The 14383-nt window shown below is 36.0% G+C and overlaps 1 protein-coding gene across 10 annotated transcripts in view; it reads right to left on the bottom strand.

Moving 5' to 3' along the window:
* Pkn (serine/threonine-protein kinase N) overlaps positions 1 to 14383 on the bottom strand; it is a 60694-nt gene that overhangs the window by 23207 nt on the left and 23104 nt on the right. For 6 of the 10 annotated variants that reach the window (XM_070108542.1, XM_014245944.3, XM_036367505.2 and 3 more), the window contains exons 3-5: positions 5827 to 6173; positions 3660 to 3975; positions 1150 to 1685 (exon numbers count right to left, since the gene is read on the bottom strand). In XM_070108542.1, coding sequence (XP_069964643.1) covers positions 1150 to 1685; positions 3660 to 3975; positions 5827 to 6090 — 1116 coding nt within the window. In that variant the 5' untranslated portion in view covers positions 6091 to 6173. Of the gene's footprint in view, positions 1 to 1149; positions 1686 to 3659; positions 3976 to 5826; positions 6300 to 12997; positions 13214 to 14383 lie in introns of those variants that run through there. The other 4 variants (XM_070108545.1, XM_070108544.1, XM_070108543.1 and 1 more) reach the window with 3 other exon arrangements.

Here is a 14383-nt window from a genome sequence, read left to right as displayed (position 1 = left end):
TATCAATTTTAAAAGTCAATCCAGTCTGGTTTATAATTGCAGAGATAGTTAGTAAATAACGAATACTATTTTAGCGATTTCCCAATCTGAAATCTAAACATGTTTTCTCATAAACAACTTTTGGAAAACTTAACTGTCCTGGAACTTTTGAAATTCTGTTCTGTTCTGTTTATTAAAGTTTTAGTTATCTGTCTATTAAATACCAAAACTACTTGATATTCTGCGCGATTATCTGTTGCATCGCAAGCGTAGCCAATTTGTCGTCATCTAATTAGAGTGTCATAGTCGAATTCAAGTGCCAAATATTTCATACCTCTACACATATTAAGTATATAGCCCATATATACACACCGCATAATCATTTTGAAGCTCCGTATTTTTATTTAAAATGTTTTTCTTTCTTTACTCTACTACTACATTTTTCTTCTCATTTTTTAAAAGGCATCGTCAATTGGCCGAAATATAAATAGCATGGGGAAAAAAACCAAGATATACCGATATGTTGGAACACACACAAAGGCGTGTGCATAATTTATGCGTCTTCCTCAACGTAACAAATCCGCGAGATAAATAGCCAAGGTTCGTGTGCTGCAGCGGACGACATGGTCTACTCTCAATTGACGTGTAATTGTTGGCGATCGCACGAAAATATGCGCGATTAAAAATGGAGCAGAGCAATTAGCACAATTCTTGTTCGGTGCCACCAACAGAGAGCAGAGTGAAATATAGATGTATTTGCACATGGAATTACTTTTACAAAAGACGCCGAAAATAATGAATCACACTCTCTTTAAAAGAACATCCCATTGCGATGAGGAAAATAATGCGAAAATATAATTTTCTTAATTTTGGCAGAAAAATTCTAGAGTAACTATATGTTTATAGTTGTAGTTGTTAATTGTAAACAATAGGCGCAATAAATTTTCTTCAATAATTTAAGGTTTAAGCTTGAGCAATGCAAAATTCAAAAGTTTTGGAACTTTATAATAAAAGCACCTGCAATAAATCGAATTATTCAAACACGTGATAAAATTTACCACCGATCATAAACAATACTAAAATGTTAGGGTATATCCTATAACCAATCCAAAAACATCTCACATCAATAAAATATTTAGAAGAATACTAAGAAATTTAAGGCCCACTAACCTCTTGCAACGCCTTCTTATCGGGCACTTTGTTATTCTGTAGGGTACGTATCACATTCTTTGCTCCATCCACGACGGCGGCCTCGATGCGTAAGCGATGCCGCAACTCTTCGATGCGTTCCTCGAGCGTTGTCTCCAGCCGTTGCGGCTGCCCACCATTCTCCCCATCGCCGCTGGCCGCTATTGCTGCCTGTGCGGACAATTTGTGAGCATGTTCCTTATTCTGCTTTACTTTGAGGATGCGTAACCGCAAAAACTCAATTTTCGCCTTCGAATCGGCCAACATTTGTTGCGCCTCAGCCAAGAGCTTTTTGTCACGCCCATGATGGCCATTCGCCAATGACTGTATCATATTCTCAGCGCCATTCTTCACTTTCATTTCGATATTCAATTGCTTCTCGAGTGAGATGAGCATTTTGTCGTTCGTCGAAAGCTGTTCGTGACCACCACCAATAAGGCCGCCATTGCCACCGCCCAAGCTGCTGACGCTGCCGCCTAAAGTTGACGTTGGCGTGGATAAATTCGAGGAGTAGCCATCTGAAGGGAAATGCAAGAAGGATTATAGTTAAAAATAACTCCAACAAATTATAATCAAATGAAAAGTTCTTAGAGTTGCGTAAATGCATAAATGCTTTCTACAATAGCCCAGTAATAACTTGATATTGTACATTGTTTTTGGAAACAAAATCAATATATTAAAATTTCTTAGGCTTAAACAAGTACGGCTGAGTACTAAACATCATGATTTAGTTAACGCCTTAACTACCTGACTTATCTGATGACGTATCTTTAAAATCAATGTGGAGTTGACAGTTTGAGAAAGCTTCCCCCTGCGGGTAGGGGTAAAAATTTACCCGCGGTAAGGCATGCCTGTCGTAAAAGGCGACTAAAAGCCAAATGCACTATGACTGTTAATATATTTTTCCCAGAATTATTAGCATAGTAAATGATGTCAGAAATAGTGCTATAATACTCTGATTGAACTGATATTATAGACTTTAAATGAAATTCCAAATAAAAAGACATTTGAAGTTCAAGCGACAAATGTCACCAGTCATTGAGTAATGGGTTGCTCAACTGGCAGTAGTTTTGGCTACACAGTCTTACCGGAGACTTTCTGGTACCACGGGGAGCAGATAGCCCTTGGACTTCGATCCAATCTGCTCATTGGGTTATGGCCCCTTTGGGGAGATTCGTGGCGGCTGTGGTTGAAACCTAAATGCAGGAAGAACTGAAAATTCAGCCTAACTGTTTTTTCAGTTCTAAAAAGAAGTTGCAAAAAGCAACTGGGTTCCGTACTCGAAAAAGGAAGAGGTTTTAGGTCGGCCTCGAATCTTACCAAGATGGTAGTGTGGGCCCAGACACACTGCCACTGGAAACCAAATTAATACTTGCAAATAGCTCGTATTATTTGGGACGCTTATCAACGCATTGTATTGATACGTTGTGTTTTGGAGCACCGTGAGGTAAGGCCGTCGCCGGCAGGTACTCACGTAAATCAACAACGAAAGTTTGAGGAAGCTCTCCTGTTATGTTTTGGAACGAACTTTAAAGCTTATACCACAAACTGAAATATATTTAAATAATTAGTGCTCGATCTTCCGATTGCAGTTTTCAATTATTGTCAATTATTCGCCATGTTTCAGCGAAAAATATTGTGGATGACTGGAATATTTTTTAAAACATTCGAATCTGTAAAAATGTCTGTTACTTCTGATCAGTCTTTAGTCGAAATAATCCACAGACCGCACGTTTTAAGAGCAAATATGTTGCGCAAAGCCATTTTCGTGTTCACCGCTTGAAAGTTTTGTATCACAAAAGAATGACAAAACTTCCGTATTTGTGTGCGAGAATGTAAAAGCCATTACAATTACCAGTGCGCACATGTCGAGAATAGCAGAAGCGATGACGAAATATGAATTACATAATACCCGCATGCAAATACAACATTGCGCCGTGTTATGCAGTATTTCAGCCAACGATACGTCCAGTCCACCATTTCTTCAATTAATTTTTTATTCATACAAATCATGAATAGGCAGACACATATGTGAGGCCTTTTCACATCCGAGGTCACAGCAACAATGGACTATTTGAAATTATGCTTGGCCATTTGCCAACTGTTGCTCCAATTCATAAAAATTCCAATATGTGTACTTGGTTAGCCTTAAGCAGCAAAGAGTTCATTTTCATGAATGAGCAGCCAATGGCGCATTGTTGGTGTTTTATAGATTTGGAAAGTTTTACTTTCTGTGTTGCCTATAGTAAACGATATGTAAAGGATCCTTATTCCAGATTGACTTTTGAGCAGTTCGACGGATCAACTAAAAATATTTGTCTATTTTTTAATCGAAGGGTGAAACCATAAGGAATTTTTAAACCAATTTTTGTGGACTACGAAAAGATTATCAGTTGAAATTGAACCATGCCCACTCCTTTATAACCTTACTTAGTATTAAATTTTTACACTATTTTTATTAGTATTATCTAATTAGTTATCAATGTACGTACCTCTACCATTGCTCACGGAGTTGCCTTGCGTTAGAAGAATATGACTCTCCAATTCTTGCAACTCCGATTTTAACTCGGCTAATTTGCTATTGCTTTTCTTCACAATTGAAGCCACGTCGTTCAGAGAGCGTCGATCTTTGGCTACCTCGCGCAACTTCTCGGCACCCTCTTTAATTTTCAGCTCTTTGCGAATTTCACGCCGTATCGCCTCTTTGATTTCCTCGAGGCGGTTAGGCAATGCACTCTCGGGAAGATTATCGGTGAAGCCATATTTATGGCTGAGCTCGTAAAGGACGGGATGTTTGATGTAGTCACCCTAGAAGAGAAGAAAGAAAACAAAAGGTAGAATTAATTATTATTTTTAGTATAAAAAAATTATTACATGTTATTTTAACTATGCAGTAATGTGTGTGTTTTAATAAATATAACGTTTAAATGTTAGTAACTGAATTAAAAATAGTTATATTGCTATAACTGCAAAAGAAATATAATATTTGGAAAAAACCATAATGCAGGTGCATAAAAAAAATAGGCAGAATACTAGTTTCCACAAATTTAAATGTTCTGTTCCAGAGAAAGCTCTTTCTGGTTGCAAATCTCAATTTAACAAGCTGAATTCCCTTGCGTTTGATCTGCTTTAAAAATATTGAAAACTTCAATGAAAACTCGCACGTGATCGACGGAAAGAGTAATGCTTTGGTGCAAACGTTGTTGCTATGGCAATATCGCCAAATTTTTTCTTGAAAAGTAAAACGGATTTTTATGGCTCGGAATGTAAGGCATGAACTTGAATATTTTTGATTTCATCAATAGTATAATGTTATACTTCAATATATGAAGTTAATTAACTGGCGTCTTTTGGGCTAGATTTAAAAATTCCAATTATTCATGATTAGGCGTTTCTGCTTCAAGAACTATAGTTATTTGTTGGTATTGTAATACCAATTTTCATAATGAAAACACTTTTCGACACTTAAGCAATGACGCTCCAAAGGCATATAACCAACAAGCCCTTCAAGATATAGACACGGACACTATAACCCAAGCCTTAGGGAGTGTGTTTTCGGAATGCACTCTAGCAGAATATTAAACACATTCAATAAGACGATGTTAACCTAACCAAAACCTACAAATTGGTGATCAAAAAAATTATATATTCGGCCACTTCAACCAACTGAATAAACCATTTATAATCGAAAGTTCGACGATCTATTAAACAATGTTTTTTAAACGATTCATTTCGTGAATTTATTTCATTCGGAAAAGATAAATTATATTTTACACAAACATATAAATAGCTTAAGAAATTATTTCTTATGAAATTCATACGGGCATGTGAATATTATATTATGTTATGTATATAAGTATATGTAAACGCATAAAAATATTTTTAAAGACGATCGATCAGACACAGACACAGCGTTAGGCGAAGGTGTACACGTAATTGCAGAGGCACTTGAACCATATACAGCAAAACGGTAACATGCACTTGGTATTAATAACAAACGTAAACACACACAAAAACACATATACCACCGCTTGTATACGTACAAGCTAATGTAATTCCAGCACGATGAAGTTAATAAAACGAAAATGGAAATAAATGCAATAAAAAACAAATACAATAGTTAAACACACACATACATAAATACATATAAAGAATATGTGCTCATGGGAGTATAGGTATATTGATGTGCTTATAAATGTTTGCAAATGGTCAGAAAAGCTGGCGGTGGAATGAATAGCAGGCGAATGTACGTAAAACCTTTGCCAAACGCACGACGGTGTAATGAGCAACATCAACAACAACAAAAACGGTGGAATAATTGAATTGATTTTCACGGCCAAGAAATACTTCACAATAAATTAACATTAAAACAAAATATGTAATGAAAACGCACAAACAGAAACGACACATTGCTGAACCAACAATAAACACACACAAGTGCAACGAAGCCAAATATGCCGCTTTATGCGATTTAGTTTCACTTCAAAGGCTTCCAACGCCTTGAATACACTTATTCACTATATTTTGTATGTTTTTGCAATGAGTGCGTTGGGTGAAGAAGAAAATGTCACCTCACAGCAGCACCTCATACCACAGATATACCACAATACAAGAAGGCTTATACCAACGAATAAAAATTGTCTAGAAATATGTCTTTACCTCGTCACTGTAAAATACCGAGGAAGCGTGCGTGCTGACCGTGACGCAAATGGTGCCGCGACGCAGCGACTTCAGCGATCCTTTGGACACTTTGCGCACGCGTATGCACTTGAGCGATTTCGAACGTTGCAGCTCCATGGACGGCGCCGTGTATGGTGGCTCAGGAGTGGCGGGTGGAGTGGAGCGCGGTGTATTCGATGCCGACGTCGCCGACGGTCCATGCAGACTGAGGTGGGCCTTGACGCGCAGAAAGAAAGCATGCATGTGGCAGAATTTTGAGTTTAATGTACGTATATATGTGCTGCCTATGCTGAGTTACTCCGAAAATCGGCCGCCGGTATGTGTTGCTGCAATTATTGGTGAGTGACGAATTTTAGCGATTATTTTCTTTTGTTTTTGAGTTTTCAAGTTGTCGGTGTTTTACAATTTTTAAATCTTTATAAATTTTACACAATTTATTTGAGATATTTGTACTATAAATTAACGAGATAATTTCCTGTTAACTCCCACGGCATTAGTTCGGCCAAAGGGCACACTTTCACTGTGCCAAAGCAGCGGGTCGATGTGGAAGCTTTTAAAACAAAAAATAAGCAACGAGGAAATTGTCGAAAAATAATGGTTTTATCGGCAGAAAACTGGAAGATTTTTCCTGTGAAATTTAACCGTGCCTAATACGGTTTCTTATCAACAACAACACAATGCGTTTAATTGTTAAAAACTGCTTGCGAATACATGTGCATATTACCTATTTGTGTGGTTAAGAAAATCTTGCTTGACGTGAATAAGCTATAACAATCACATGAAGAGGAAGCGAGTCGAAACAATGCTCATTAATCAACAGCAAAAATTGCCACTGAAAGCAACATCTTCTGCTTCTTTAATGTTTTTCTGTTTTTGTTTTTGTTTCCTTTACAAAGCTACAATAATATTGCTAGTAAATATACACTAAACGACAAAGCGAAGGTTTCGATCTAAAAAATTAATTCAAGCGCCTAAGTTGTCATGAATTTTTTTTTTTCTGATTATGGTTAATATACTAAATTCTGAGATGCGGTTAAATATATAGTGCAAGGAATTCGCCCTTAAAAAATATATAAGCTTAACTCTTAAACTTTTTGCTAACAGACCACGAAAATATCGTCCGAAATTACGAAAAAAATCTTGGTAAATTAGGCTCTTAATTAATTAAAATTATTATTATTTTTAATCCCGATGTTTGGGAAAAAAATTTGAAATTTTAATTTTTTATTTTGAATGAAGTACGCAAAGCGACAAAATTATTATTATTATTAATTTTTTTTAATCCGGAAGATGGAATTAAAAATTGATTTATTACTTTTTAATCCGGTTTTTGGGATCACACTTTTTTTTAATCCCTGATCTGACTAAATTATCTTTTTAATGCATTATTTGCAACCCTGCTAAACACTCAACTGTCAACGGAGATACAAGTAGGTTCTCATTATAGTACTTATAAATAAGATTAAGAAGTTTGTACTTAGAATTAACTAAAGACAGCTCAGTTACCTTAGTATCAAAAAACACTTAATTTTGCAGATAAAAACTGGGTGGTGAACTTCCAATTATCACTTAGTGTACTGTGGGGATTTGCTAAGCACGTTTGTATACTTCTCTTTTTTGTTTTGCTATTTCTGTTGCTTTCTTTAGTTCCTATACTTTAATGAGTTTGTTGTACTCCGCAATGCTGCTTTTTGTTACTATTTGTAACATTAATTCGAACTTATGTACCCAAGTATAATATACATACTCGTATATACAAGAATATTAGGATGCGCGGATCTTTAGTTTGCAATTGAAGAAATACCCAGAACAGGGTATATTAAGTTTGCCACGAAGTTTGTAATAACCAGAAGGAAGCGTCGAAGACTATAAAATACCATTTATGGAAATGATAAACATGACGACCTGAATCAACTTAACAATGTCCGTCTGTCTGTCTGTATGTATGTGTATACGCGAAGTAGTTTCTCAATTTTTGAGATATCGATGGAATTTTGCACACGTCCTCTTCTCCACTAGAAGCTGCTCATTTGTCTGAACCGCCGATATCGGACCCCTATAGCATACAGCTGCTATATAAACTGAACGATAAAAATCGAGATAAAAGATTTTTTTTCCTTATTAAGCGACCTTAATTCGACTTGCAAGGTTGTTTTTATCAAACAACGGGAACAAGTTACGTGCTCAGTTTTAGGTTTTAAATTATTATTTTTTTTCCTATTAAAATCTGGAGTTCTTCAAAAATGGTAGGTGGTGTCTTTGTTGACATACGAGTTGATACCGCACTCTAATACAGGGCGCATCTAGGAAATTATCGCTAACTCAGTCAAGCATCACGTTTGCCAACATCCTACCTTAGTGACAATAAATAATTTACAGTGTTACAAATATACAGCATCGTTCACAAAATTGGAAGTTTTTAAACAGCAAATAAATATATATATAAAAGGTAAACATTATTACATTCTACATTTTTATGATTGAAAATGTGAAAGAACAATTATAATCTTACGTTACACGTTACCTAAGCTTTTCCAGGTAAATACTTGTAAAATTAATTTTATCGTGAATCACAATAAATACAAATGCATAATTATTTCATTTATTTGTCAACCGTTTCCAAACAGAAGGCCAAAGCTGTACTTCATAAAATAAAAGACAATTTGTGTCTTATTTTGTATTAAAGTGTGGAAATTTTTTCCACAGTCATTTATGCAAATATGTAAGCACACATGTAAATTGCAAGTACTTTAACTGAAGTAAACAATGGGTTCAAATTAAAATATTGTTGAGAAGTAGAAATAAAATATGCATACTCCTATGAAGAAGTAAACGAATGCAAGAACAAACGAAGCGACGAGGTAATGAATGCAAGATTAAGTGTGTTTCAGCCACAAACACTTCTCGAGACATATGAATACTTACTCAGAAGCCTAACAGTAAATAATGGAAATGGAAATCTGCGCGTGGTAGCAATGCGAAATACTTCTACTTACACAATTAGCAAGCAGATAGACCGAATTGTAAGTGAAACTCTCACTGAAACAAGACAGTGCATTCATTAAATAAGCTTCCTTGCACTCTACTCAAGTTGAACTGGTGTAGTGTACCATGAAACAGGTGTCAGGGTACTCATCTGACGCGCACCTAAGCAAACGGGTAGTTTCCCCTCAAAATCTTCACCGAATAAAAGCCCTTAATAATGTGCTTGGCAACGCTATTTTGCAACGGTGCTAAAATACAACACTGAGCTGCAATTTTCCTTTGTGGAGACACACAAAATGGAACATATTCTTTTTTCATATAAATTTAGAATCCTACCTTTACAACAAGAGACAAATAAGAAAATTTTTTTTTCGAAATTTAATCACCTATCTTGACAGAAGTGGCATTTATTGCGGCTGCCAAGTCGGAGCGACTTCAGTTATGTTGTTTAATGTCAACAAACTGAAGGGTCTATTATCTGGTGAACCAGCTATCTTATCAAATACAACATTCAACAACTCTACCGTATATGCATACGTTTGTAGTTAAAAATGTTATATATGGATATAGAAATATGTAAAAACGATTACTTTTTGAAATTTGTAAAAGCATGTAGAACGAATATTGAAGATAGTTGTGAATTTCTAAAAGTAAATAAAATAAAAAATTTGTATTAAACACATTCTCGAATAAAACAACGCAACTACCAGCATGTGGGGTCTTTTCCTGGAATTTACTTTTATTTTCGAAAAACAAAATTGAAAGTATTGAAAGGCTAGATTTTACCTACATTTAAATATATTTACAACCAAAATTTTAATTAAAAACCAAATATTTTTTTTATATTATATTAAATCAACGAAGGTTTGAGACCGCTTAATACGTCTTTCATCTTTAAATTTCGCTTTATGGGGTTTTCCATTCTGGCTGTTTCTAATTTCAGGTAAACAATAACTTTCTAATGCAGATCTTTCGCTATTCACAACATGATTTACACCCCTCCCGCACATGTCACCCCTATTGTGCGACACTGCATATGTTGACAGGTGTGCCACCTTACTTTTGCATGAAAGCAAACGGTCGCTTAGTGAATCGTGTAAAACATCGGTTAACACGTTTACCTCAGTGTCCCACTGTAATTATATATATAATACATATTTACATATACACACAGCCATAGGTGCAAATATTCCATAGAATGTATGTATGTAAACATGCGCTGTCAATATTTGTGCACAAAGCATCGGTTTATAAATGGAACCTTTTCACTCTCAATTTATGGCGCTAAAACTTCATTTCAATTATTATTGCTTTTTCCTTTCTATGACATTCGTGCGGCGTTACTATCAACGCAATTTCATTTTAATATGAATACCTGTGCACGCGTATGTATGTATGGAAGTAGGTCTACGTGCGTATTTTTATTAGCATTCTTTTGATTTTGATTTCACTTTCTAAACTATTCGAAATTTCTCTTCTATTTTGTTTGTCGGGTTTTTTGTTTTTTTCTCACTTCATTGTTCTTCATTTTTAATTTGACTTTTCGAATTAATTAACTCGGATCTCTTGACATTTTAATTTGTTGAATTGTTCTTGTTGCTGGGTGCGCACAAATTTCATTTCAGCGAATTGAGGCGAGTTTGATGGTGTTTGTGTACCATTTGCGCATACATAAATACATACATACATACATACCTGACCAAATACAAAGGTATGAATGTTTATTCATGAATGTATATAAAGGTATGTACATATATGTCTTTTCATGCGTGTGTGTAAATTTGCCTTCTGCGAAAAAAGGTAGATTCAATTGGGTTTAATTAATGTTTTATTAAAATATTTCGCTGCTTTTGTCAGCGCAACTGGTTAACTATGGCTGAAGAAAGTAAGGCAAACAATACGACACATAAATATCGCCAATGAAAACATTTAAAAATTTTCTTTTAGCAAAAAGCACAAGTAATACAATACATCTTTCTATTTTCTTATTAATTTAAGCTAACAAAGAGTACAATATTTCTATTTACGGCAACAATAGTTGTAGTGAGTCATGCATCTAATTCTTCATGCAAACTAATTCCCTTAAAAATGTCGCAGAAAACAAATGACAAAAAACAGAAACACGAACGACAACATTCCCCCGGAAAGACGCGTCTGATAAGATACGGCTTTTTGTGAAAAACTATTATTTACATACATATTTGTTCATGTGTATGTAAAATCAAGTGCAAAGCCTCTATATGTATGTATGTATGTATATTTCATATGTATGTCGAAAATTTTATCGTTATGCGTTTTTAAACCCTGCACAGGTGATTTTAAGTTTGCTACGAAATTTGTAACACACAGAAGGAAACGTCGGAGAACCGACGTATAGAAACGATTAGCGTGACGAGCTGAGTCGATTTAGCCATGTTCGTATGTGTATACGCGAAATAGTCCCTCAGTTTTTGAGATATCGATCGGACATTTTGTACATGTCTTTCTCCTCAGGAAGCTGCTTATTGGTCGGAACTGCCGATATGGGACCACTATAGCATATAGCTACCAAACAAACTGGACGACCGAAATTTCTTGTAAAGAAAACTTTTTTATTTGTGAAGGGAAGCTATAACCGCTTCGGTGCAAGCGAATTTAACGTTCTTTTTTTTTACATACAAATTTAAATGTTTTACAATTTCTTGCTACAGAGAAAACTGAAAAGAAGTTCGCTTAGAGTTAATGTGACAGCAAATGCAAGAGTTATCCATATTTATAACATAAATAATTCATGTTTATCACATATTTATTTACATGCCGTTAAAGTCATAAAATTGAGTACAAAAGTCATAAAAAAATGCTCATAATACAATATATTTAAAGATACTATAGCTTTAAATACTTATAATCAAAAAATCTCGTGTTTGCCATAGAATTTAATTTTAAGTAGAACACTTTATGATCAAAAATTTCATCAAGGTGTTGCAGCGCTCATTTTTGTTGCAAAAAGCTTACTTGGCAGCTCAAATATTATATATTTTCAACACCTCACGATATGCTGTAACCTAAAATGAAAGAATATTTCAGCTGAACTGCTTATTCCGCCAAAAAACTGACATCAGAGCCTAATGAACTAAGAATTTGGTTGAGTACGCACAAAATTTAGCCACTTGTTGCATATTCATCAGTAACGGTGTTCGGCACACAAAGCAAACAATTGTAATTATTTCTGTATCAGTATACAAATAAATTCGTGCTTACTCAAATAGGTATGCTTGTAGTTGAACACACGCCCAATTTTATCTATACCCGATAAAGTTAGTCACTCTTTAACACTCTCGACTACGTTAAGCTGATAAAGCGAAGCAACATAAAAAAGTGTTACTCATGGCTTTAACTCTGACACTCTGCCACTGACAAAGGAATTCACATATACACACATACATATATCAATTTTGTCATATCCAATTTTATTATATTGCGATGATTATGAAGGTATATATTGTATGTATTTGCTCACTATTTTCATCTACAATCGCTCAACGCGCCCACAACACTCTCCCGACAACATTCGATTTTTCACAACAAAGGCGACTGATAATGCAGGAACCCGGCATCAGCGTCATCTTCATGGGCTCAACAATTAAATTTCCGACAGTAATTTAAATCAAAGGACAGCAGGACGAACCAGCAAGGTGGAGATAGTGGAGGGGCTGAACGGTGGACGAACAAGGCTATCAGCGAACTCACAAACATTTTGTGCACACTTACGCCACCACACCGACCCATTGAGCACTTGGCTCTGCAGGCGAAGCCGGAAGGGACGCCAACAGGAGCGGAAGCAAGATTTGTTGGCAGGCAGCTCGATGTGTACGGTATAGTTAGCGGTTTTTGCGTTTTGTGGTCATGTGTATTGTTGTTGTCGTGTTTCTTTGTTGGTTACGGTTATTTATAAAACATCGACTAAAATGTGTATAAATAAATTAATCAATGAAGACTTGACATAATTAAAGCACACACGCTCTAAGTGAGCTCATGGACCGCTAGCAGGCCGCAGGCAACTACTGAGCCGGTAGTGACATTTTACACATAACTGTTTTAAAAAGCACTATTACGTTGAATTACACACAATTATTTAATTAGTTTCACAGCCACCGACACAAAGAAATAAGAAGTATTTAATTACATTATCGCTGTATTTGCGCTTATCACTAGCGCTCGCGACACCTCCAAGAGCGAGAGACCGACGAAACCTCGGCGAACCTCTTCACTGCGCCTCCCGGTTGCACACTGAAAGCTGGACGCCACCAAGCTACTAGCCAACTGTCAAAAGAGTAAAAAACACTTGGCACAATGCGGCGACACTACGTGATTTTGTTTAGCGGCGCGTCCGTATTACCACAATTTTCACTCGATAGTGTAGACGCAGCAAATTCAATTAACCAAAACACGGCGCTCGACAAACCGCAAGCAAAAAATCGTTATCGTAATCGTAATATTCAGATTATGAAGCGCGAAAGGCCCCTCTCTCTCGCTCCGTCTCATCGGCGTCTTGCGCTAGTCGCTGAATTTCGTTCACTCGAAACTCTTGCGATAATATTTTACATTTTTGTTTTTCCACTTTTCGACGTGCTTTTTCGTTTATTCTATCTTCCACTTGCACAATATTTTCATTTATTGTATTCGCATTTAGGTAAATATTTCATTTTCTATCCATATATAAGCAATGGTGAAGCGATAAGGCAGCGCAACAACAATAGCAAACGAATCAAGAGCTCTATTAGCCGTGATCGGGCATACAATGGCGGCGCCAACAACGCGACAAGTGAAAAATTCACCTTTTTCGCACTTTCCGGCAGCTCAAATAATTCAACTCGCATTAAGTTTGATATATTTTTATTTACTTATTAATTAAGCCAGTTTTTGTTGTCTAAAATGGTGTTTGTAGTATTTGTTGACTTTTGCCAGCTCACAGATATCAACTAATACTTCTGACGGCGCGAAGTGCGGCGATACGTCCGATATGCCAATGAATCTACATATGACTGTGCGCGTTCTGTCAATCGTTTCCTTTGAACGACATTCTAACTGCCGTTAGTTCGCACGTAAGAATGTGAAATCGCCATTGGCGGCAGGCAAGCACCTTCTCGTTAATGTGGAGGCAAAGGAGAATTCACAAATGCGCACACACTGGCACATTCATAAGTGGAATACTTATCTCTGCCCTGCAGGAAAATTGTTGGTAAAGTAGGCGAAGCAGGATCCCCATTCAATTCTATTCGATGTCGTATGATTCCAAAAATACATCGGGGATCATAAATTAACCAAGAAGAAACCTCTTCTCAATGTCACGAAAAAACTAAAACTACTCATGGTGAGCATCGATTTTTTAAAAGGTGTCATCGCTTCTCAATGATAGTCATATCTCAAAAACTTTGTTCAAGTTTTAGTATTTGAAACGATAAATTACGTGAGATCATTCCGACAATAAATGTTGTAAAGGAAAACAACTGAACTCTTGTGAATGAGTTCGGCGAGGAAACTTTGGATTCACAACTCATTTCAAGTTATT

This window comes from Bactrocera oleae, chromosome 4, assembly GCF_042242935.1.
Source record: "Bactrocera oleae isolate idBacOlea1 chromosome 4, idBacOlea1, whole genome shotgun sequence".
In the NCBI taxonomy this organism is placed as follows: Eukaryota; Metazoa; Arthropoda; class Insecta; order Diptera; family Tephritidae; genus Bactrocera; species Bactrocera oleae.
The sequence above is the reverse complement of the archived record's forward strand: the minus strand, read 5'-3'. Positions and strand labels throughout refer to the sequence as shown.